General features: G+C 52.5%; 14 protein-coding genes across 14 annotated transcripts; 8 read left to right on the top strand and 6 right to left on the bottom strand.

Annotated features, from left to right (window-relative positions):
* Window positions 1-129: 129 nt before the first annotated feature.
* Window positions 130-1,670, top strand: N7510_007216 (taxilin; the record flags this gene model as incomplete). The annotated part of the gene is made up of 5 exons (XM_056979141.1): window positions 130-268; window positions 331-605; window positions 668-819; window positions 873-1,116; window positions 1,167-1,670. 5 exons carry the CDS (start codon window positions 130-132, stop codon window positions 1,668-1,670), a joined length of 1,314 nt encoding a protein of 437 aa, XP_056832184.1.
* A 280-nt stretch (window positions 1,671-1,950) lies between these two features.
* On the bottom strand, window positions 1,951-2,994 carry N7510_007215 (NAD(P)H-dependent flavin oxidoreductase; the record flags this gene model as incomplete). The annotated part of the gene is made up of 1 exon (XM_056979140.1): window positions 1,951-2,994. The coding sequence occupies one exon, from the start codon at window positions 2,992-2,994 to the stop codon at window positions 1,951-1,953; it is 1,044 nt and encodes a 347-aa protein (XP_056832183.1).
* Window positions 2,995-3,393: 399 nt separating this feature from the next.
* Window positions 3,394-5,191, top strand: N7510_007214 (DNA-directed DNA polymerase delta subunit POL31; the record flags this gene model as incomplete). The annotated part of the gene is made up of 4 exons (XM_056979139.1): window positions 3,394-3,621; window positions 3,675-3,806; window positions 3,867-4,815; window positions 4,887-5,191. 4 exons carry the CDS (start codon window positions 3,394-3,396, stop codon window positions 5,189-5,191), a joined length of 1,614 nt encoding a protein of 537 aa, XP_056832182.1.
* Window positions 5,192-5,510: 319 nt separating this feature from the next.
* N7510_007213 (uncharacterized protein) lies at window positions 5,511-6,566 on the top strand (the record flags this gene model as incomplete). Its single annotated transcript, XM_056979138.1, has 3 exons — window positions 5,511-5,532; window positions 5,628-5,707; window positions 5,769-6,566. 3 exons carry the CDS (start codon window positions 5,511-5,513, stop codon window positions 6,564-6,566), a joined length of 900 nt encoding a protein of 299 aa, XP_056832181.1.
* A 435-nt stretch (window positions 6,567-7,001) lies between these two features.
* On the bottom strand, window positions 7,002-7,364 carry N7510_007212 (60S ribosomal protein eL38; the record flags this gene model as incomplete). The annotated part of the gene is made up of 3 exons (XM_056979137.1): window positions 7,002-7,051; window positions 7,108-7,236; window positions 7,301-7,364. 3 exons carry the CDS (start codon window positions 7,362-7,364, stop codon window positions 7,002-7,004), a joined length of 243 nt encoding a protein of 80 aa, XP_056832180.1.
* Window positions 7,365-7,834: 470 nt separating this feature from the next.
* N7510_007211 (Ish1 domain-containing protein) lies at window positions 7,835-8,319 on the top strand (the record flags this gene model as incomplete). The annotated part of the gene is made up of 5 exons (XM_056979136.1): window positions 7,835-7,870; window positions 7,920-7,932; window positions 7,983-8,066; window positions 8,115-8,161; window positions 8,212-8,319. 5 exons carry the CDS (start codon window positions 7,835-7,837, stop codon window positions 8,317-8,319), a joined length of 288 nt encoding a protein of 95 aa, XP_056832179.1.
* A 195-nt stretch (window positions 8,320-8,514) lies between these two features.
* Window positions 8,515-9,053, bottom strand: N7510_007210 (putative nuclear transport factor 2 domain protein; the record flags this gene model as incomplete). The annotated part of the gene is made up of 2 exons (XM_056979135.1): window positions 8,515-8,951; window positions 9,008-9,053. The coding sequence occupies 2 exons, from the start codon at window positions 9,051-9,053 to the stop codon at window positions 8,515-8,517; spliced, it is 483 nt and encodes a 160-aa protein (XP_056832178.1).
* Window positions 9,054-9,345: 292 nt separating this feature from the next.
* N7510_007209 (methionine--tRNA ligase MSM1) lies at window positions 9,346-11,394 on the top strand (the record flags this gene model as incomplete). Its single annotated transcript, XM_056979134.1, has 7 exons — window positions 9,346-9,532; window positions 9,582-9,772; window positions 9,825-9,911; window positions 9,964-10,095; window positions 10,149-10,519; window positions 10,576-11,062; window positions 11,122-11,394. Coding segments are annotated over 7 exons (1,728 nt in total), but the record flags the coding sequence as incomplete, so codon positions are not given.
* Window positions 11,395-11,997: 603 nt separating this feature from the next.
* N7510_007208 (putative L-serine dehydratase) lies at window positions 11,998-13,353 on the top strand (the record flags this gene model as incomplete). Its single annotated transcript, XM_056979133.1, has 1 exon — window positions 11,998-13,353. One exon carries the CDS (start codon window positions 11,998-12,000, stop codon window positions 13,351-13,353), a length of 1,356 nt encoding a protein of 451 aa, XP_056832176.1.
* A 390-nt stretch (window positions 13,354-13,743) lies between these two features.
* N7510_007207 (uncharacterized protein) lies at window positions 13,744-15,426 on the bottom strand (the record flags this gene model as incomplete). Its single annotated transcript, XM_056979132.1, has 1 exon — window positions 13,744-15,426. The coding sequence occupies one exon, from the start codon at window positions 15,424-15,426 to the stop codon at window positions 13,744-13,746; it is 1,683 nt and encodes a 560-aa protein (XP_056832175.1).
* Window positions 15,427-15,732: 306 nt separating this feature from the next.
* Window positions 15,733-17,614, bottom strand: N7510_007206 (uncharacterized protein; the record flags this gene model as incomplete). The annotated part of the gene is made up of 4 exons (XM_056979131.1): window positions 15,733-15,934; window positions 15,985-17,331; window positions 17,388-17,410; window positions 17,468-17,614. 4 exons carry the CDS (start codon window positions 17,612-17,614, stop codon window positions 15,733-15,735), a joined length of 1,719 nt encoding a protein of 572 aa, XP_056832174.1.
* A 391-nt stretch (window positions 17,615-18,005) lies between these two features.
* On the top strand, window positions 18,006-19,466 carry N7510_007205 (glycoside hydrolase family 172 protein; the record flags this gene model as incomplete). Its single annotated transcript, XM_056979130.1, has 3 exons — window positions 18,006-18,493; window positions 18,551-19,132; window positions 19,184-19,466. 3 exons carry the CDS (start codon window positions 18,006-18,008, stop codon window positions 19,464-19,466), a joined length of 1,353 nt encoding a protein of 450 aa, XP_056832173.1.
* Window positions 19,467-19,969: 503 nt separating this feature from the next.
* On the top strand, window positions 19,970-21,962 carry N7510_007204 (uncharacterized protein; the record flags this gene model as incomplete). The annotated part of the gene is made up of 8 exons (XM_056979129.1): window positions 19,970-19,989; window positions 20,050-20,498; window positions 20,567-20,611; window positions 20,670-20,754; window positions 20,818-20,900; window positions 20,949-21,041; window positions 21,098-21,675; window positions 21,729-21,962. The coding sequence occupies 8 exons, from the start codon at window positions 19,970-19,972 to the stop codon at window positions 21,960-21,962; spliced, it is 1,587 nt and encodes a 528-aa protein (XP_056832172.1).
* Window positions 21,963-22,064: 102 nt separating this feature from the next.
* ramB (bifunctional protein farnesyltransferase/protein geranylgeranyltransferase) lies at window positions 22,065-23,195 on the bottom strand (the record flags this gene model as incomplete). The annotated part of the gene is made up of 3 exons (XM_056979128.1): window positions 22,065-22,740; window positions 22,802-22,906; window positions 22,963-23,195. 3 exons carry the CDS (start codon window positions 23,193-23,195, stop codon window positions 22,065-22,067), a joined length of 1,014 nt encoding a protein of 337 aa, XP_056832171.1.
* Window positions 23,196-23,219: the final 24 nt, after the last annotated feature.

Genomic DNA, 23,219 nt, shown 5'->3' with positions numbered 1-23,219 from the left:
CTGGATTGACCGTTCTCGACGTGTATCTACAGCCTTTGCGCAAATTTTCGGTCTCCCGGGGCTTGTTCACGCGATACCAACCCAGCCTCGAACGTTCGAGTCTGCGGTTGTTTTCCTTGCAGATTCACCATGTCGTCCACAACCATGTCCAAGAAGAATAAGGGGAAGAAGGCGGCGGATCCCAACGAAACATCCAAATTGCTGGCCGCCAAAATCTCACAGCTGGAGCAAGATGCGGCTGGCGAGAAGGATCAGGAACAGGAAATCGGTGCGTGGCTTTTGGTCTATGTTGCTCAGCGCACACTGGTGGCTAACCTATTCGATGTGCAGAGCGCGAGGTGAAAAAAGCGACTCGGGATCTCAACCAGCTCCTCAACAATATCGAGTCTCCGATGACCCGCCTCGAGGCCGTGCACAAAAAGTACACCGAACTGCTGGCCGATATGAAGAAGCTGGATCGTGATTATGCCAAGAGCAAAAAGCGTGCCGATCAGCTGCAGAAGGACCAGGACAAGGGCAAGTCCGAGCTGAGCAAAACCGTGACCATGAAAGACAAGTTGGAGAAGCTGTGCCGCGAGCTTACAAAGGAGAACAAGAAAGTCAAGGTGGGTCAGGGATTCCAGGAATTAGTGAGAGGATACAATGTTATTAACGGAGACTCTCATAGGATGAAAACAAGAAACTGGAAGATACGGAAAAGAAAGCCCGGCTGATCGTCAACGAACGTCTGGACTCGCTCCTCTACGACATTCAAGACATCATGGCCGCCAAGGGCAATCCTCGCGGCGAGAAAGTAGTGGACGTGGATTTGGATGAAGCGTATGCATTTGAAAAATACAGGCTTGGGTCAGTCACTGACTCTGGACATACAGGCTACGGGCAAAGCTCAAGACTATCACTGAGCAATTTGACACGCGTGAACTGCATTACAAAGGACTCCTGCGCAGTAAGGATGCCGAGTTGCAAAGTCTCACGTCCAAGTATGAGGAACAGCGCCGGACTGCCGAGAACGAGAGTGCTCGCGGCCGGGCATTGAGTTCGCAGGTTTCCACCTTCTCCCACACAGAAGCCGAGCTGCGCAGTCAGCTTAACATCTACGTGGAGAAGTTCAAGCAGGTACGGAGCGGGTTCTGCCATAGAGACGTCACGCGCTAACCGACAATCAGGTCGAGGATACTTTGAACAACAGCAACGAGCTCTTCCTTACATTTCGTAAAGAAATGGAAGAGATGTCCAAGAAGACCAAACGGCTGGAAAAGGAGAATCATACGCTCAACCGCAAACACGAACAAACAAACCGAAATATCCTCGAGATGGCAGAAGAGCGGACGAGGAACCACGAGGAGCTGGAAAGATGGCGCAAAAAGTGCCACCACCTCGAAGCCCTGTGTCGTCGGATGCAGGCCCAGGGTCGGGGCGAAGCATTGCCAGACGGGGATTTGGATGGTGACGACGAAGGCACCGAGAGCGAATACGATGAAGAGTACGAAGATGATGAGGACGAGGAAGAGATGAGTGATGAGGATGAGCTGGATGCCCACGATCACCACCTGCCAGGAGGTCGCGTCGACCAACCCCCGGAACGGCCGGTCTTTGGACCCCCACCGCCGCCCAATCTGTTGGAGACCCGGACGAATGGCAATGCAGCCGTGGTCAACGGTTGCCATTGATTTTGGTTGTGTGTGCACAAGTAGTTGGCGCTAAATCCATTTTGATGTTTATGGCATTACTGACAGCACCCCTTTTCCTTGGCTTTGCATTTGGGGCATCTCCGGTTTTTGGCTCTTCTGGAAGATAGGACACGCTTCTTTCTATCCGTAGCATTGCACAATTGCGTGGGTTTGTGCGAGTCATGTTGTTATTTCATGAGTTTCTGTATAAGTACATGCCCATGCTATCCTTAACAGGGAATGAAAGAGAAAGAAAAAGATATCCACCACGTTCATCCGTTTATAGCTTCGCCTGGCCATTCGCCGCGATGTACGAGCCACCAACCTTGAGCATGTCCACGGCCTCCTGGACCATCTCCCTCACAATCACACCCGCCGGCTTGATCGCCTTGACGCTCGCGGACACATCACCCATGAGGAAGGGCATATCAACATCCTTCTCGTTCTCCAGATCGTTCATCATCGGGACAACCCCCTTCGCCGTCAACTCCGCAATCTCCGCCGGCCGACTCTCCCACCCCTTGATATAGTCATTAGGCAACATCCGCAGCGGCCGCCCCGAGATCACCAGCGTGCGCTTCGTCTCACCATACTGGGCGCCCACAACAGCCTCCTTATGCATGCGACTCGCGCCGCTCTCCTCCGAGGCCACAAACCGCGTCCCAACCCAAACACCCGCAGCACCCAGCATCAACGACGCTGCCAAGCTGCGCCCATCATTCACTCCACCCGCCGCAACCACCAGCGCCGGCTGCCCCGTCAAGGGACTGCGATACTTGCGCGCCACATCCACAACTGCAGGAACAAGCACCGAGAACGGAATATCGCCCGTGTGCCCACCACCCTCACCACCCTGCGCACAAACGATATCCACGCCCCGCTGGAACGCCTTCTCCGCATGCTTCGGCGCACCCACCATATTCATAACCAGGATGCCCGCACCATGTAGCTGCTTAATCGTCTTCTCGGGCGGAACGCCCACGGCAGAAACGAATAGCTTCGCACCATGCGAGATTGCCACCTCGACCAGCTCGTCTAGCTGTCCGTGCGTGTAATCGTGGTTTGTGGCGCGCGCGCCGTTCCCAACTTGTGGGAGGGCTAGGTCCACGCCGAAGGGGAGGTTGGGGTCGCGGAGGAGTGATTTCAGCTCTGTCAGCATCTCTGATAGCTGCTTCGGTGTATACCCCAGTCCGCCGACTGTGCCGAGTCCGCCGGCGTTGGAGACTGCGGCGGCTAATGGGGCGCCCGAGGCGCGGGCCATCCCGGCGAGGAGGACCGGGTGCTGGATTTTAAGGAGGGTGCAGAGTGGGGTGTGGAGGGACATTGTGAGTGGTTGTTCTTGAAGGGTAGGAGAGGAAGGGGGGGATGAGGGAGCAATAAGTATAGAGTGAATGGGCGTAGGTAAATTGGTGATAATGCGGGGAAGCATAACCGGACCGAGGCTGAGTTGGGCGAGTTATGAAAATGTACACATCTTAGTGCTGAACCGAGGAGGCTTGTGGTTTATTGCATACAGCCGAATGGAATATGGATTAGGCACATGGAAGAACCGTAGCCAAATAGACGAATGAAATCATTGACTATGATTGCAATCGTGTATGTACTTCGCTGTCATGGAGGGCAGCCAACTGGCCCAGCGGGAATGCCCTGAACGCGCACGCGTCGCGTCCACCCTTTGTTCTCTGCACCTCCCACCCCATCATCACCCATCGTCATCCCCAAGATGGTCTCCGAGACCGCCGACTACGGCTTCCTACGCCCGCCAGATAATACAGACCATGAACCCGTCTACCGCGCACAATCCCACTACAAGCCCCGGCACACCTTCCGCCTACCCGCCGGCCCGGGACGGCACTACAAGCAGCAGTATGGCGATATGTACTTCCTGCGGCTGACGCACCTGAAACCAGTCGTGGAGAAGGTAGCGACGGAAGCGTGGGATGGATTCAATGTGAGAAGAAGCAGATCCTGGGCGGATGAGAGCTGAACTGACCGCTGGCTCAGATTGCCGGCGAACGCGCGCGGCGCGTGGATCGAGTGCTCGATGTGCGACAGGGCGAGCTGTGCTGGGTCGCTGGCACTGTGTATATGGATATGCCGATGAAGCCAAATATTCTGGATGATCTGACGAAGGAGGTGCGTGCTTACTGCCCTCTCGCTCTTTGTTCCATCGAGCTCAGCTGATCCGACTCCTAGAATTTCACATCTGCGCCGCCTCCGCGTCGCACATACGTCGACCCATCGAACCCGTCGTTGACGCAGATCATGATGGAGGATGAGTCCGGACGTCTGCGTTTGACGGGTGCTGTTCTTGCGTCGACACACTTGGCTACCGGTGCCATTATCGCTGCGTTGGGGACAGAGAACGCGAATGGTGACTTCGAGGTCATTGATATCAAGGTGCCGGACTTACCGCTCCAGCCTCGGCGGTGGGCGGGAGACAAGGATGCGAAAGAAACAAGGCCCGGCAAGATTGCGTTTGTCAGTGGACTGGGTATTACAGGGACGTCGAGCGATACGCTCGCATTGGAGCTACTGTCCGAGTATCTCTTGGGCTACACAGGATTCTCAGGCGATGCCGAAAACAGCCCTTCGGCAGACGCATCCACGATCACACGGCTTGTCATTGCAGGTAATTCGCTCGGAGCCAATATGGTCTCTGAACTCGACACCGGCAATGCAGCAGGAGAGAAAAAGAAAGCTGCGCCGAAGAAGTACGGCTACGATGCAGCCTCCTACAACGCCTCGCCCATCACACATCTCGATAATTTTCTCGCTGAAATCCTGCCCAGCATCCCCGTAACCCTCATGCCGGGTGATTCCGATCCGGCGAATTTCTCTCTACCGCAGCAGGCCATCCACCGAGCGATGTTTCCGCAAGCCAGAGCATACGCGGCAGCACCACCGACATCTGATGAGAGTAATCCGGAAACTGGCTGGTTCGACAGTGTCACAAATCCTTGGGAGGGCGATGTCGAAGGGTGGCGGCTTTGGGGCTGCAGCGGACAGAATGTCGACGATGTCCTGCGCTACCTGGATTTCACCGGTGATGAAGGCGAGGAAGACGACTCAGATGCACGGCTGCGGATTATGGAAGCTATGCTCCGATGGCGGTGCGGTGTCCCCACTGCCCCCGACACAATTTGTATGTTTTATGTTTGCCCTCTTTTTTTTTCTTCTGCTTGTCAGAATCCTAAATACTAACCCATTTTGCAGGGGCATATCCCTTCCAAGAAGACGACCCCTTCGTGCTGCAAGCCTGCCCCCACATCTTCTTTACAGGAAACCAGCCCAAGTTCGACACGCGGGTCATCAAGGGCGAGATCCCGCTTCGCTTGGACGGGGGAGGTGGGGACGATACCGAGATGACCGATGCGGCAGACTCGTCCTCTGCCCGCGTGCGGCTGTTGTCGCTTCCGAGATTTGGTGAGACGGGCGAGCTGGTGCTGGTTGATACTGAGACGCTGGAGGTGGAGGTTGTGCGGTTTGGGGCTTTTGGGGGGCAAGAAGAGAAAAAGTGATATAGTCTTCTAAAAAGAGACATCATGACATGAATTTGATTAATGAGTCTATCCTTTTAACCTGTTAACATCGGAAAATGTGCTGGATGGTATACTTGGTCTGTACCAATTGCAGTCGAGCTTGGCGAGATCAAGTCCGCCCCACCACCATCAAGAAAAGAAAGAAAAGACATCTTGGTCAACTACAGTCCTGAGGAGACCAGCAGATATACAAATGGGTGTTTGATCTGAAAATATACCAACTGCATGCTTCCAGGACCGACAATATATATTTCCAAGCCGACTAGTGCCTCCCGCAAGGCTAGAGGGCAGAATCACAATGCTCCTCAACGCCAATACCGGTACGCAACCACCTCTCCCCAGACAACAGATGCATTGTATTGCACACAAAGAAGTGCAGACCCAGTCAGAACAGACCAACTAACATCACCCCCAGCCCTCTCAACCACCAAGGCCCTCCTGGTTCCATATTCGCCGCGGCACGTCCCCCGCTACCATGAATGGATGCAAGACGAGGTGCGTACCCACTGCCAGAACAGAGAGGAATTAAAAGAAATGGATTCTAATAAAGCGACAGGAAATCCAAGAAGCAACCGCTTCTGAACCGCTCACGCTAGATGAAGAATATGCCATGCAGCGCAGTTGGCGCTTGGATCCGGATAAATTGACTTTTATTATCTGCCGGCCTATACACATACCTATACCACCATATAGCGAGGCTGCTACTTCTACTTCTACATCCGCTGGGGTAATAAACAACATAAACACGGCCCCGACCCTCACCCCAGAAGATGACTCCCCACCCAACATGATCGGAGACATCAATCTATTCCTACGCATCGACGACGGCGACGAAGGCGACTCGGCACCGCAGCTCATCGGCGAGATCGAGCTGATGGTCGCCGAGAAGGCGAACCAGAGGCGCGGGTTTGGGCGTGCAGCGTTGTTGATCTTCTTGAGGTATATCGCTGAGCATGAGAGTGGTATTCTGGCGGAGTTCGTGCGGGGTGGGATTGAGGAGGGGGGGAAGGGGAGGTTTGGTTTGGTCTCTTCTTCTAGTACAGCTACAGCTTTTGCTATCTCTGGAAAAGCAGAGGGAAAGGGAACAGAAGAAAGCGAAGGAAAAGTAGGGGAGGGAGAAGGAAAGAACACCGGATTGGAATTCTCCTATCTGAGCGTGAAGATCGGGCAGTCGAACACGCGCAGCCTGGCCCTGTTTGAAAGTCTCGGATTCAGCAAGGTGTCGGATGAACCGAACTTCTTTGGCGAGTTTGAGCTTCGGCGCGCGAATTTGGAGACGAGCGATATATCTGAGGAGATGTATAGGGTTGAGGTCGAGGGATATTCGGAGATTGTGTATCGGCCGGGCGAATAGATAACTATACTGTATTATATATAATTGAAGCTGGGAGGGGGTGATTACACGGGATAGTTATACTCCTATCACAGCGAAGAGGAGATTGCTATCTCGGCAATAGCCGCGGATGGTTGAGAGGGCACCAAGGAGTACATGCAGTCCTCCAACATACACGGGGCCAAGGAAGATATTTCAACTGTTTTTTGAATTTCTTTTCATTATGATGTAGGGACTGAATGCTCCGACAAGGGTGGTCCTCGAGGGTATGAATAGATTCGAGCATCAAAACCACCCCCATGCTGACTCGCAGAAGGACCAATCCAGCTCCTTTTTTTGCCATCGCTCCATCATCTAACAGTTGTTGGTTGCACGTAGCATATCATGCATCGACCGACCAATTCTTGCCATATTCCCTCATCTCCATCCCTCCGGACATCAGGTCATGTCATTTTTTTACAGGGACTTCTTCTTGTCACCCTTGGACACATCGACAACCTTGAGGGCTGTGGGAGAGTGTTAGTGTTCCATATTCTATTCCAATATCGTGTCATGATCTCACCAGGGGGCAGGCTCTGCTTGAGCTTGGCGGCCTTGTCGGAGTCCTTCAGGACGAGGGTGTAGAGGAAGCGTTCGCAGCGGACCTTGAACTTGATCTGCTGGCTCTTGCGGTTGCGCTTGATGCGGGCGGCTGAAAAAGCGTGGGTGTTAGTTTGGATCATCCTCCTGCTCCTCCACCACCACACAAAACATACAGGAGGCATCCTTCCGGCGGCAGATCTCGATGAACTGCTTGATATCGGAGACTTCACGAGGCATGGTGGGCGGGTGATATTATTGTCGGGGATTGGATATGGATGGTGATGGACCAGGAACGATAAGAAATGAAGGAACTGTGTGTTAGGGTTTGCAGCCCTTAGCGCGGGTCTTCGGCTGTGGCTGGTGCATGTGTGGCGGTGAGGAAGTGTGGCTGGAGCGGAAAGTGCGCCATGGCCGTTCGAGGACGCGCTCGAGGGCTATCGGCGTGGCTCTGTAAACGTCCATTGACAGTGATTTGCGCTGGCTAGGCGGCGTTTGGGGTTGCGTCCAGCGAGAGTCTACGAGACATGATCTGGATGCTCTGCATATTTACTGCTTCTCCCGGAGAGGCAGATGGGAAGAGCAATGCGGATGTATACAACGTGTAGAAACTGTGGCGTCGGGTGGCGGTGCAGATCAGGCGGCGACTTTTAATAAACGGAACAACATCACCACTTCTCTCTTCGGGTTTACCAGAACAGTCAGTCAACATGCCAACTCAGCTGGATCGAGCTCTAAATTCAAAGGTACGGTGGACTACACACACTGTCCTGAACAGTAGCTAATGCGCAACAGAATCTATTTCTTGGTATACACGACCCAAACCAAACAGGTCTAAATATCTAACATTCCCATCAGGCTTCGCCGGCATGGTCACGGCTGTGGCTGCCTACTCCATCTGGGGCGGCGACATGTTTCCCAACGAGCCAGATCCGACAGGAGGTAAGCAGAGCTCCGCCGTCAAACACATAAGGTGCTGATAGCAAGTAGATCCGGAGTCCTGGACGGCGGAAGAGATGAAGAGATGGCTTCGCGTGGTATGTCTAGCTTCCGCTGAGAAAGCAGCACTTCTAACACTCCATCACAGCGAGGACTGTTGCCGAATCAGAAGGCGACGCGCGAGGAATTGCTGGAACGGATCAAGGCTAATCTGCGGGTACCTCGCAAAACAGCATCTGCTGCGTCGCAGTCATAGAAATGGTCCGTGGATCATGTCAAGTCTGCAAATCAATACAGAATAATAATGTGATAATGCTCTCGTAAACGACGGAGCTTCGTTATGGGACTTGAACAAGGACATGTTTTTGGCGTTGGCTATCATATCACTTCGTGAATGGTGTAATGTCGTAATTTCTCCCTCTGACCATGCAGGCCTCATCAGAGGCGACAATCAGACAACAAGCCGGAAGTTCTGACTCTGGATAAGCCACTCCTTTCTGCGCTTCGCCCGATCCGACGACGGATTCGGAACTAGAACAAAGGTCTCGCTGAATCCGCGCTGGGGCTGATCGCGCGCCTCTCCATACCGCACATGGCCACTGACAATGACCAGTACCGACATGTCCTTGACCGTCATCTGGGCCGGAGGTTTCACGCCCGCCGCGGTGGTCGTGGGGTATGCGCGATTGATGATCTGGCAATCGAATGACTGAACTTCATAGTGTGCGGCGGGCATCTGGTTGACGAAAATTTCCTGCACGGCGCTCCCATCCGCCACGGGATTTCCGTTGAATAAGATCGTTGTCGGCGTGGGGAGGTAGAATGAGCCGATGGCGTCGCGGTTGGACTGCAGGGCTGGGTAGAAGGACTGGACGAGTTCAGTGGCAGCTATACAAGGGAGTGGAAGTTAGCAGAGAGGATAATCGTGATTGTTGGAGACATACCCTCCGAGGACACTTTGGTCAGCGTATCGTCGTTGGCGACGGGCATTGCTGCGTGGATAAAATCTGCGAAGGACGGTGGACCGCTGATGGTTGGTTGGCTCCTGCAAGAGGAAGTATTTTCTGCAGGGTTATTTTATAATAGAAAAAAGACTGATAATGAATATAAAGAACAATAAGCAGGTCAAGTGGGTTTGCGCAGGGTGTAAGATTGGTGGTTGAGGAAGGAAGGAAGGAAGGAAGAAAGAGAGAGAAGCTTGGACCTGTTTGACCGTTCCTCTCCGATCGGCGACATTTCAACCTCCAGCACTTTTTCTCGCTCTCCACCCTCCCCGTACCCAATGGCCACTCCAAGGACGCCCTTTCGCGTCCTATCTAGGACTGCGCAGTTGCTATCTCATCGACCAGCATGGAAATGCGCTTCTTGCAGAACTGTCACGCGCATCCCTCGTCGCGGTGTCGCGACGGAGTCCAAGGCTCCGCGGAAGCCTTACTATATCACCACGCCAATTTTCTACGTCAATGCCTGTGAGTGTGCCCTGAATCGATGGAAATGTTTCCTTGTTAAGGTCAGTAGCACCTCACGTCGGTCACCTGTACACTATGATCCTCGCCGATATCCTGAAAAGATGGAAAGTCCTGCGCGGAGAGACGAACGCCAAACTGTTGACCGGAACCGATGAGCACGGAATGAAGATCCAACGGGCTGCCGCGGAAGCGGGCATGGATACACAGGCCTTTTGCGACATGAACTGTCGGACGTTCAAGGTGGGAGTTATCCTGGTATAGCCCACTCGAACCCTCCGCTCATGATACACAGGATCTCGCCAAGGCTGCAAATATCGACAATGATTACTTTATCAGGACCACTGATCCGGCTCATCGCGATGCCGTTCAGTATTTCTGGGTAGGCAGCCTCAGACTCACTCATGTGTCGGAACGAAGCTGATCAAGCGAAGGAAATGTTGAATCATCGTGGATATATCTACACTGCCAAGCATGAAGGCTGGTATTCCGTCAGCGATGAGACTTTCTATCCGCAGTCCCAGGTCCAAAACTCTCTCGATCCCTCCACGGGCAAGAAAAGAATGGTGAGCTCTTTAACAATCACTGCAACCAGCGCAATTGCTCACCTGCAAGCTAGGTCTCAGTCGAAACGGGAAAGGAAGTCGAGTGGTCGTCAGAAACCAACTATCATTTCCGCCTCTCTGCCTTTCAGGATCGTCTGCTTGACTTGTACAAGAATGAACAACAGAAATTCATCACGCCCGGTAAATACAGAGAGGAAGTCATTCAATCTGTTTCCTCGGGCTTGCAAGATTTGTCTATCTCGAGACCAGCGGAACGATTGAACTGGGGCATCCCTGTCCCCGGTGATGACACGCAAACCATCTATGTATGGCTAGATGCGCTGGTCAACTATCTGACCCAGGCTGGATATCCTTTCCCTCCCGGACAAGAGAATCAGCACATATGGCCCGCCGATGTACACGTGGTCGGGAAGGACATTGTGCGGTGAGTACACGGCTTTACCCGGAAATACCACGCAACCAGGACTGATCACTTCCTAGCTTCCACTGCGTGTACTGGCCGGCGTTCCTCATGGCTCTGGATCTTCCTGTGCCTCGGAGGGTGCTGGTGCACGGCCACTGGACCATGAACCAAAAGAAAATGTCCAAGTCCACGGGTAATGTTGTAAACCCGTTTTTCGCCATCGATCGTTTCGGAACCGACCCCATGCGATTTTTCCTTGCTTACAAGGGCTCTCTATCGGCGGATTCCGACTATGACAATGAGTTCATTCTTCGCGATTACCAGAAACGTCTCCTAGGAGGCATCGGAAACCTCTCCACTCGCCTCGTCGGATGTGCCAAACGAGGAGGATGGAAACTTCCCGCCCTCATCACGGACGCGAAGGAGGGCCGCCTTCCCACTCCCGGGATTGAGGATCGTATGCTACAGGAGCAGCTTGAACGGGCTCCGGCTCAGGTTGCCAAACACATGGATCACCTGAACTCACGGGCTGCGCTCCAGCATATCATGGACCTTTTGCATGAGGTAAGAAAATTGGATCTCCCCGCACGCTACGTATCGGACGAGTATTGATCTCCAACTAGACGCAAAGACTTTTCCATCTGAAGGAACCGTGGTCACATCCCGAGCCCCAATGGACCCTCTACAACACGGCTGAAGCACTGCGCATTTCCGCCATCCTGCTGCAGCCATTTATGCCCACAAAGTCCCTCGAATTATTGCAATTGCTCGGCGTAGACATCTCGGACCCCTCCAAGCGGACGTTTTCGGCTACTACGTACGGCTCCGATCCAGATTACGGTGCGGGCGTGGGCGTCAACAAGGTCACGCACCTTTTCCCTCGTCTGACGAGCGAAAGGTAATAAAAATAAAACCAGATTGGCCCCGAGCTTTCGATTTGATAACAAGAATGGCCCACCGGCCAATCACCACTCGCCCGGGGGTCCGTCCAAATAAAGATTTGCATCATCGCCGCCTGGATGGAACAACTCTATGATAGGGTTTCCCGCCTGGTGCCTCCGCACGGGCGGAGGCTGCTGCCAGGGAATAGTCTGGTGATTGGCAGACCCTGCGAGGTTATCGCCGGAAAAGACTGGGGCTAGAACCATGGTCTCAGTTCCTCTGCCACCACGGATGGTCGGGATCGGGAAACTCTCCCGTTTCCCGCGGACAACTTCTTCCTCGTTTGTATATCTCCAAATTATTGCGAACTATGTATAACACGGTTGGGGTTTTGACACTGAGCGTTTTTAGCACTTTGTTTTTATATACTTGGCCTGCTTATCTCCCCTCATTGTCCTTCCATTTTATACCACACCGCAATTTGTGCAACACGCCTTATCTCGCCGAAAACAGTTTTCTATTTTGGGAATCGGAATCCCCTTTACATCAATACATCATCGGGCTCGCGCCTTCTTGTCGATTGAGCAATTTCGATTTTTCATCCACACATCGCCACCATGGGCAGCATCGAGCCTTGCGTCTACGAGCCAAAGCAGGCATTCAAGACACCATGGATCGAGACTCCTCTGGTCGAGTCCGCCAACCTGTCTCGCGCTGCTGGATGTCGGGTTTTTCTGAAGCTGGAAAATGTCCAGCCCAGCGGCTCCTTCAAGTCCCGTGCAATGGGCAACCAGATCCTCTCTCACCTCCGCAACCCAGCGTACGCCAACCGTCCCGTTCACTTCTATGCCTCATCCGGCGGAAACGCTGGACTGGCAGCCGTCTGCGCTGCCCGTAGTCTGGGCTACCCGTGCACCGTCGTCGTGCCGCTCGGCACTAAACCCTTGATGCTCCAGAAGATCCGGGCAGCGGGAGCAGCAGACGTTGTCCGCTACGGCGAAACGTTTTCTGAGGCCGGCGAGTACATGCGCGAAGTTATCATGAAGAGCAAGCCCGGAGAAGACGACGATACTGCCAAAATTGCTCTTCATCCCTTTGACAACCAGCCCATCTGGGAAGGGAACAGCACCATCATCGACGAGCTGGAGAAGCAGCTCCCATCCGCCGCCACCGCCGAAGAAGAGGCGGCCTATCGCGGCCGCGCCCTTCCCGTAGATGCTGTACTCTGCAGCGTCGGCGGCGGCGGCCTTCTCAACGGCCTAGTTATGGGCTTGGAGAAGCGCAGACAGCAGAACCTAGGCGCCGCCCGGACGACGCCGCCCAGCCCGATCCACCTCCTCGCCATCGAAACGGCCGGCACCGATTCCCTGGCTGCCGCCATCGCCAAGAAGTCTCTCGTCTCCCTCCCCAAGATCACCTCACAAGCCACCTCCCTCGGCGCCATCCGCGTGTCGGAGACAACCTTCCGCTACGCCGTGGCTCCTCCACCAGGGATCAGCGTACACAGCGCCGTCCTAACAGACGCAGAAGCTGCGCGGGGCTGTCTCCGTCTAGTGGATGACGAGCGCTACCTCGTCGAACTTGCCTGCGGCGTCTGCATTGAAGCGGCCATCGGCGACGCTGTCCCCGCCACTGCCACTTCTGCATCGTCGGTCTCCGCCGTCGCAAGGGGCCAAAGCGTCAAGAGGCGGAAGCTGGGTGCAGAGACCTCCGGTGTTTCCATTAGTGATGAGGGCTACGGTGATGATCGGTCGTCTTCGAATGAGACTGACCCTGAGACGGAACAAGAGGTCGTCGTCGACCATGCCGGACATGAGTCGTCTGGATCTCCTCCGCTGAAGTCGAAGCTGAGACAGCTTATCCCCGACCTCAACTCCCAAAGCCGCATTGTCATTATTGTTTGTGGGGGCAGCAATGTCACCATCGAAACAGCTGGCGAGTGGAGGAAGTTGTTGGCCGAGGGGTGGGAGTGAAGGCAAAGCGTATTTGCATGACGACGTTGATGAAAAATTCACTTTGGCTAAGCAGATTATTTGTTGCTGCTGGCTTCGATGCATACTTTTTTATACTATCATATACCTCTTGTGTATCTTATTTTCTTCTGTTATCGCTTGGTTTTTGGCTGTGTCCTTTTTTCTCTTGTGGATATCTTGCTGCTGGACTAATCTAGAAGGGGGGTTTTTTTTTCTTGCATATACACTGGTTTGAATAAACTATTTCTACTTGATCCCGCTCATTGAGAAGGCTGTGCTATACTCGGATCTATACTTAGTCGCAGCACCGCAGGATCGCAGAACTTCGGCTCCACAAGTACAATGTGTTTGGCACTTCATTTCTTTCGTAACTAGCAGAGAAGCAAACACTCAACTATCAAGGTACACAGACAATTCACCTATTGACGTGAATGTCCAGCTTCCACCGGGAACCCCGATGATCTGAATCCCGTCGCCCGCGGCGTTGTCGAATGTGAATGTATACTCCTTGTTCGGAACTGCCGAGTTGTCATATGGATACTCCGGACTAACTGCCAGGCCAGTGACGTCCTCCCATGTAAAACCACGACGGACCTGAACTGTAAGGTTGCTTGTAAACCAGCCTCCGTCACTGAAAGAGTCTCCTGTTGTGTACACAATCCGGTTCATGTTGTACTCGATTGGCCAGGTATAGCCCCAGCGGTCAAGGTCCTTCAGAGAGCCGTCCCAGCTATCCTCGCTGAGCGTAGATCCATCATTGAGATAAGATAGATGGCCGTAATGTGCCGTCTTGCAGATAGGCACAGTGCCGTCAACCATTGCGAGATTCGTTGAACCAGGCTGATTCTCTGGGGTGCTAGGAGAATACTTGGTCACTTCGAGACTTCTCAGTGAGAAGCAATAGTTCCAATCACTACCCGCAGCAGCCCCAACAAACCAGTTTGACTGCACCCACATCTTTGTTCCGTCTTCAGATATGAATTTGGATGGGATCGTAGTGGCATAGCCGCCATTCTTAGGGGTGGTTGTGTTCAAGCCAAACCACGGGGTCACGCCAAAGTCTTTCCATGCAAAAAGTGTGAACGGACCCCATGGCTGTGGTGCTTCGTAGAACTCGAATGTGTAGTCCGTCCAGCTGGTGTAGAGGTATCGATTAAGTGGTGCGTTGTATACCACGCTGCCCTGTGAAATCACCGAAAACCCATCCACAGTCTCCCCGCCCGGATAGACTCTCCGTGTGTCAGTCAAAACAGGCTCACGGGATGCAATATCAGAGCTCCATGCAGGGGAACTAGAGGTTCCGCTGAAGAACTCCCACGTGGAGATGTCTTGAATGGAGGAGATGGGGGCTCGAGCAAGGTAAACGCTTTGTGGATCAGGAACAGATCCGTCTACCGAATCCCGCCAGTTGTTATCCAGGCCATAAGCATAGACGTATTCGGAGTCGCCTGAACCCAAGACGGCTGCATTGGAATTGCTTTTCCCGAAATCGAGGAAGAAGACTGTCGTGAAAACATAGTTCGTGAACATGGCAGCCGTCGTAGAAGTCCAAGTGACACCGTAGTCTGTTGATCGAAGGATACTGGCTGCTGGGACATCGTTGAAAGCCACGTCACCTGAGCCATCGTTGAGCATTTGGACCACCAAGTACAACTCGTCTTTGCCGTCGCCGTCGCCATCAACCGCAACAATTCCAGTCGGTTTTCGATTATACGATCCATTGACCCAGATTGGACCCAGTGCATCCCCGGCAGCCAGTCTCACGCCGGAGAGACCAGTTTCGGGGGTGCCAGATATGCGACTCACAGTGCAGTCGGCGAAGTCTGCTTGATCGGTAGAAAAGCCGAGGCCGTCGCCGTTAGCCGTGTAGACTTGATCGTCGTCAGCCCATGTTGTCGGCCAAAGGTCTCCGTCGCTCTGGTCGAAGTTGAGTTCGGATGAGTATGCGATCAAGTTCGTTGAGAAGAATGTACTTTCGGGATCGACCAGTGTGCTGCTGGGGACTGCTTCCACTCCGGACAATGCCAGGCCACAGAGAACGGCCACGGTCCAGCTGGTGTGACTAGGAGCCATTGCCGCCAGTAGATAATTGTATCGATATCGACCACCTTAATTGCTGGTTATTTAAAAATCGCAGAAGGGATTCGAGACCCTCAAATACTCCGCAAAGTAATGTCTCCTTCTATTGTGTATACGGTATGGATCGGCGACCTGCAGGAGCCAAAACTATAGCTGCTGCTTACTGAATTCCGGGGCCCCGGACTGTTGCGGAGAGAAAGGTACCATTCCGCTAGCCTGTACTTGGGACCCGCACAGACAAGAAGAAGGCGAGATCTTGGGCTCTAGTGATCAATTTTTGTTCTCATGAAATCGTAAATATTAATTATGCCACACTTCCGGAAAAGCACTAAGTGTTTTTCGCATGCTTTCAGCCATCACGGACAAAGATGGACTTTGTTGGCATTCCTCTCCAAAGGCGTCGCGAGCCAGGGCAAGCATGTCCCATGTCTGCCTCGAAGCAAGAGGGGCGAGCAATGCATTCGAAGCACCTAGATGCGCGCCTATTGAGATGGCGAAGATACTGTCGAGTGTTAAGACTTGCCTTTGACTCCAACCGATGAACAGACTAACCTCGCGTAAATAGTCCACTTGTTTGGGACACATACATCCAAGGCTCTTGTGGCGCTGTCGATAAACTGACGATATGAGTGAAAATAACTCCTGCAGCCATTCATAGTGCTTTCACTCAGTTGTTGTGAGTCCATGACCTTGACGACTGCAGGCCAGTAGAAAGACACCATGCACGCCCAATATTGAGTGCGCAGAAAGATGATCGGGTCTGAAGTGTCGGCATCAAGATCGTCGGGTTCCAAGGAAAAACGTAGAGGCACTGGCAGAAAAGAATACCATCTAGCAACCTGGTCTTCTAGTTCCTGAGCTATCAGAGGCGCGTAGTCAGCCTTGCCTTCGGTCGAAACTGTAATCGCTGCAGTATTTCGCCGAAGAATCCGTCTCATAGATATTTCTGCCAGCAGGTAAGTCACAACATTGTCAGAACGGCTTCTTTCAACTGATTCATCCATATCAGAGTCTTCCTCAAATGACCAAATGTCAGTGCCCGTGGGCAAGGGGATTTCTTCCTCGGTCTCCCATGCGTTGCTGTCTACAAGTCGCAGAGGTATGACAAGCTCTCCTTCAATGAGCAATGCAATTCGATATACACGGATCCAATGCTCGTAGGCTACTTGATCGTCTTGAAAAGCGCCAGTGATGTGCAGATCTTGCGCCTTTTTAATTGCCATTGCGGCAAGGTCGTGCGCTTGCAATGGTTTAAGGAGTAGGCAGTAGTGGATGCTCGCAGCGACTAAGCACTGTACACTTCGCAAACTCTGTTCCAGAATAACCACTTGCAACATATCCAGAGCTAGGTTCAGGTACATGGCATCCGGCCGACGTTCGAGTGCCTCGGCATACGTGTTTTCTTGAGCTATAGACCCGCTAGCCAGTACCATGAGAACCAAGAACGTATCGGTACGCCGCTCAAAGGAGTTAGCTAGAACGGACGATATGCACTCCGAGAACCGGCTTTCAAGTATGGGATACCATGGGTGTATCTTAACCGAAAAGCTTTGCAAGGCAGCCATGGCCTTGGGGTGGTTGAGGACGAATAAGCCGCCAGTGGAGGTAGAAATTGGGTGAGCAGCGCGCTCTAGTCGAATGACATCGTTTCCATAGTTCTCCCCCAAACCCGCCAGTCTGGTGAAAGCGCATGTCTGAAGTTTCATGTATGGGAAGCCCCGAGCGTCTAGCAGCTCTGGGCTTGCCGATACACTGGAAGCACCAGCATGAGCTGCCCAAGGGCTAGTTGCAGCTTCAGAGATCGACCCGACATCACGGCGCCGGGTGAACTCCACCGATGCAACGGCGCGTTCGATACGGTCTAGCTGGGATCGAATCTGGGAAAGCTCGTCCTCGACGCTATCTCTTGGTTAGAATCCTGCATGATTCAAGCTTCAGAGCCTTGTGTAGCATACTTCGTTGCTGTGCGTTTGTTTGCCTAGTAGCAAGGATTAGCAGTGTTCTCATGCACGGTCTCGCCCTTCGGGGCACCAACCTCCGGGTACTCGCATACACTTCTCCGCGTCTCGCACGAACCACATCTTGGCTTGCGGCCATCACATCTAGTACGGCGGGAGCGACATGGTTCACAAGCGATCACTCGGAGCTTCCGGGGTTGCTCAGCGCGGGTTGGAGATGTCATTTCCGCATGAGCACAAAGAGAATGTCGCGGAACTCTGCCCAGTTTTCCCCTGTTTGCGTTTCTTTCCCCGCTGCCCCCCCGCGCGGAAGATCTAAACCCGATTCAATGTTGGGATTGGATGGCAGCGAAAACGCTCGGCCCAATATGTGCCCCACCCCCACACTAAAAAAGGCTGGAGCTTTGTTCTAAAGATGGTGAAGTGTCGGCTGGATGCGTTGGTGGATTAGTTGCATCTTAATAGTTCCACATCGGCCGAATTCCCCAACAAGAGATAGACAGAGGCTTTATCTGGCAGGAAAGTTTTTAAAGCAAAAGTTAACCTCTCTACGTTTGTAATATCTTGGCCTATCACTCTATTGTCTGTTCTCTTTCACAACTCACAATCAGAACAATGCTCGGACCGGAAATGTTCACAGCAGTCACCCAGCACACTCAGTCCAGGAGCGCTCGCATCTCCAGCTGGGACCATTCAGGCTTGAATGAAGACGCCTTCGTCGTCCAGCCCGGGGAAACGGCCATCCTGGCAGACATCGAAGGGCCCGGAGTAATTACGCACTTGTGGTTTGTGCAGGCATGCCGCCGAATTCTGGGCCCAGGCCTTATTCCATATTCTAAGTCGGGCGTGGCCATGCAAGAGGTTGAAAATGGTCAGGGCGTCAATTATGAAGTTATGGATCCGGACTACTACCGCAAAGTGCTCATCCGCATGTATTGGGACGACTCCGAGACACCTAACGTTCTCGCGCCACTCGGAGACTTCTTCTGCGTTGGCCATTCAATCGCGTCAAACTTCCAGTCGCTCCCTTTTACGGCATCGGTGAAGCCGACTGAAGACAAGAAGTTTGGGGGAGCGGCCGCTTTGAACTGCTACCTTCCAATGTGAGTCTACTGGCGAGGACATTCATACGACCATACATCTAATTGCCGCAACGATAGGCCGTTTAACAAGCGAGCTCGGATCGAGGTCGAGAACCAAAACGACATTGCCTACTTCCAATATTTTTATATTGACTATGAGCTGCGCGCAGAGCCTCACCCTGAAAACACGCTCTTCTTCCATGCCCACTGGCGACGTCAGAATCCGACGCCGGGATGGGCGCCTCCGGACCTTCAAACAAACTCGTTGGAAACGATGGTACCCAATCTCGACGGGAAACAAAACTATGTTATTCTTGAGACGACCGGTGCAGGAGCTTACGTCGGATGCAACCACTCCGTCTATCATTTTCAAGGCACATGGTGGGGAGAAGGCGACGACATGATCTTCATCGATGACGATACCTGGCCACCGTCGATGCACGGCACTGGAGCCGAGGACTATTTTAGTCAGGGCTGGGGCATGCAGAAGAACGCCTTCCCCTTTGCGGGATCTATCATCCATGAGGGTGAAATGCCACCGTACCAGGTCTCATACCGCTGGCATCTCCCGGATCCTGTGAAGTTCAATACCAGAATTAAAGTCACCATGGAGTATGGGCATGCTAATCACCTAAGCGATGATTGGAGCTCAACAGCCTAGTAAGTATTTCGGGTTTCCTTCTATGATAGCGTCGTCTAATCGACCAACAGTTGGTATCAAACTCTTCCAGGACCCAAGCTGGATATTTTGCCCGTGTCTGAACGCCTCCCCAGACGGATGGAGATTATCCCGCCTGTGTCAGACGAAAAGCCCGAGCTGGATGAGAGGAGGATGCAAATGGTTCAGCAAAGACAGGAGAGGTTGGACGCTTTTGTAGCCGATAAGTTGAAATGGCTCGAGCGAAGGGCACAAGACAGCAGACAGCGTGCTGCGAAGAACAAGGAAGATGCGGCGGACGTTCGGCGTAGATTTTTGGAAGCTATCAAGAAATAGATTACGTATCAAAATATACTTTTCTTTTTCCATCATTGCTGCTTTTTCGAAGTAGACCGTTGAGTATGTGAGTGGGGTTTTGACTGTCTAGAAAACCATCAGGAATGTGAAAGAAACTATATTCTCGACACCTAATCATGACCGGCATTCTTTGCCGAACCAGTCTCCACCAGTCGCTCATCACAGCACCTTTTGAGCCGGGCGCGGAGAATTTTGAAAAACTCCGCGCCCCTGTCGCCGATCAACCACTTTAGCTTGGTTCCCCGCGTCACCGGCCACATGGATGCGGGGGGTAAGCTGTCCATAGCGCACTAGAACGCGATGAAATTAACCGCACTAATCAACTAAAACATGAGTCTTTCCTTTAATATGTGAACGCATGCAATGATGAGATTAAATATCCTCGAATCACCCGGCATTCTTGACGGTCACACGCTTTTCTAGGTCCATTCCCCTGACGGTCCCCTCTCCTGACGACCGACCATTGTCGACAATTTTCAAGCATGGCTCCCTCATCTACGTCGTAAGGAGATGCCCTGCACACTCATCGAAAGCGAATCGAGACGGGCTGACAATTTAATAGAATCGACTACACGGTGATCAACCCAGCGCAAAAATGGAAGATCCTCCGAGTACAATGGCGGTACGGACTATGGGGTAAGGATCCTGAACCCTGGCAAATGAAGAATATTCCTGACATCCGAAAAGCGTTATGGACTTCCATCGGTTCCATGATGCTTGGCTTTGACTATGTGATCGGCAGCCAGCTAGCAGCCCTATCGGAGTTTCAGAAGTTCTTCGGCGTCCAACAACCAGACGGAAGCTGGATCGTTCCCGCGTCGTACCTTTCAGCCTGGGGCGCGATTGGGCTTGGGTGTGACGTGGTGGCATCGTGGCTCGCAGCACCTGTTTTGGAAAAATATGGACGGAAGCCCCTTATCCTCTTCTGTGCCGCGGTGTCTACAGTTGCCATCATTCTTCAGCAGTTGGCTACCAATTGGAGGGTGCATTTGGCGGGCCGTGCGGTGAATGGTTCGTCCTTTTTCCAGAATTCCATCAAATGTGTTGCGATTAGACTTGCTAATAAACGAACTCCCTAGGTATCTCCATTGGTATCATGTTCACCATCTCACCATTGTGGATTGGTGAGACCTGCCGTCCTGAGCTTAGAGGATTTTGGCTCTGCTTCTGTGAGTGCTCTAGATTCATTAATCTACAAGGCGCGTTTTGCTGATTGGGAGATTGAACATAAAGTCAATACTAGCATCATTTGGGGCCAAATGCTTGTGTAAGTGGCTATTCTATCTATCTTAAATGGAGAGAAGAGACCGAATGCTAATGTCAAACGTAGTGTCATCGTCGCTCGTGCAAGCAGCGGACTTCAAGACAAGTGGCAATGGTGGATCCCAGTGATTTGCATGTATATATACCCGCGTAAGTGTTGCCTCCCCTGACTGTTGCCGTATATACTAAGTCGACCAGTGATGCTTGTTCTCATCTGGCCATTCTTCCCAGAGTCACCGTACTGGCTAATCCGCGAAAACAAGCACGAATCAGCGAGGAAGTCTCTAGAACGTATGTATGGAGTTGACGACCCGACATTCTACGACATTGAAATGAAACGCCTCCAGGAGGACGTGAATTTCTGCGAAGATCGAGCAGACGGACCGAAAAAAATAAGATGATCTGGGGATGGATCCCCTCGCCCACTGCCGAGCTCGAATGCTTCGATAAAAAGAACCGCAAGAGGACGTTGACTGCAATCTGTGCCGCCAGCTCACAGCAGGTCATCGGAGCTGCCTTTGTTATTGGCAATGCGACATATTTCCTGGATCTAATTGGCATTAAGGAGTACTTCGATGCGTCGGTCACACTTTATATCATCATGTTACTATCCTCAGTGGCGGCGTTTCCACTCAGCGAGATGGTTGGCCGTCGGACATTGATCGTACCCTCGAAATTCGTCCTCTGCTTTTTTCTGCTTTTGATTGGTATCATGGGCTGCGTACCCGATCAGACGAAAGCAGGCTGGGCAATTGTCGTGTTTATCTATCTCTGGGCTATTGTCTATCAAATGAGCATAGGCGCAACAGGCTTTGTGCTGGCAAGCGAGGTTGCTACTCTGAGGCTTCGTGCGGGTACTCAGGCTCTCGTCACGATGAGCAATGGTGTCTGGGGACTCATCATGCAATTCACTATTCCATATATGGTAAGACGCTTTTGTAGACGCCATTGACAGGCTAGAAGCTGACATGAGATTAGATTAACCCAGACGCCGGACATCTCGGCGGCAAAGTCGGCTTCATTTTCTTCGGGTTGGGGCTTGTAGTATCCATTTTTGGCTGGTTCCTGTACCCCGAAACCAAAGGCGTCCGTTTTGAGAAACTTGACGAGTTGTATGCGCAGGGGATTAAGCCCCGGCATTTCAAGAAACACGAGAACGCTAGCGATTTGAACAACCAGATTGGCACGGAGGAGGTCAAAACAAAGGCTTAGATTGATAATCGTGACATATCTCAATGCAATTAGTTTCTTGTTCATCTTTACGCCCGAAGATGGCAGAAAGAACGCCGACATCATGACAATCACCTCCTTCCATCATGCAGACACCACATCCAGCTGGCGAATCCGATAGTCCCAGTAGTTTTTCCGAATCGGATCATACTTCTCCTTCAGCAGGGTAAGCATATCCGCTGCCTTGGCACTCTGCCCTCCAACCTCGGCATACACATCAGCCAGCCACTCAACAGCATGGCTGCTCTTGACAGAGTCACCGTCCGCCGAGACAAACTGAGAGACAAACCCCTCCCACTCAGCCAGCTTTCTATTAGCTGCATGGAACACTCCACGGGCATACCACCAGGGACTCCGGTTCTCAGGCGCCCGTAAGATCTGCTCCTGCGTGTAACGCAACTCTCCATCAACAACGTCTTCATCAACAACAGACTGCACGCCCTTCTCGGCAGGCGTGGTCTGCGCGTTTCCCGCATTGACCATGCCGGCGTCGGGCTCGTTCTCACGCGGTCCAAAACACAACATGTACCGGTGGTTCCACGCGGAGTTGTTGCGCACGTCAGCCTTGATCAGGGCCTCGACGTCCTCGAGCTCGCGTGGCGAGTCCCACAATCGGTAATGACGTACTAACCAGTGTCGGTATGTCCAGACATGGTAGTTCTTTGCGTCTTGAGCCAACATTTCCATTAAAAAGTCCGGCTCTTTTGCTGGAAGTTCGGGGAAATGTGTCCGTGAGGACATGAGGGCTTGACGGTGGCCCCTATAAATATCTCGATCAATATATTTTCCTCTTTACATCCGGTGAACGGAATGAAACATACCAGATCTGGTAATTTTTGAGATATTTAAGCGACACTTGATTCAGCCATTCCAATTCTTCACCCAGGTCCTTTTCGAGCGCGAAAAGGATCTTGGCTCGGTAGATCCTGGTGGGCTTGATATTAGCCTCCTCAAACCAACAAAATGTAATGTCGCTACTTACCATACGGTGTAATGAGCCGGGTTCATCGAGATCACGTCTTCCGTCAACTTCAACGCCCGCTCGGACATTTCATTTGCAGCCATCACGGCGCGCAGATACGATGTCACCTCGAGATACTCGGGTGGGTAGGCAATGGTAGCCAGCGGGGATGCTCCGGAGTTGGAGCCATCGTCCAGGGGAATTGGGGTGATATCAGCCCATTCAGGATCGGTGGAGTAGTCCTTTTCCTCCATGTTGGTGTGTAAAGTGTTGTGAGA

Source organism: Penicillium lagena, assembly GCF_028827675.1.
Source record: "Penicillium lagena strain IBT 129212 chromosome Unknown utg000005l_segment0_segment0, whole genome shotgun sequence".
Lineage (NCBI taxonomy): Eukaryota > Fungi > Ascomycota > Eurotiomycetes > Eurotiales > Aspergillaceae > Penicillium > Penicillium lagena.
Note: the sequence above shows the minus strand (reverse complement) of the source record. Positions and strands in the feature narration are given on the sequence as shown.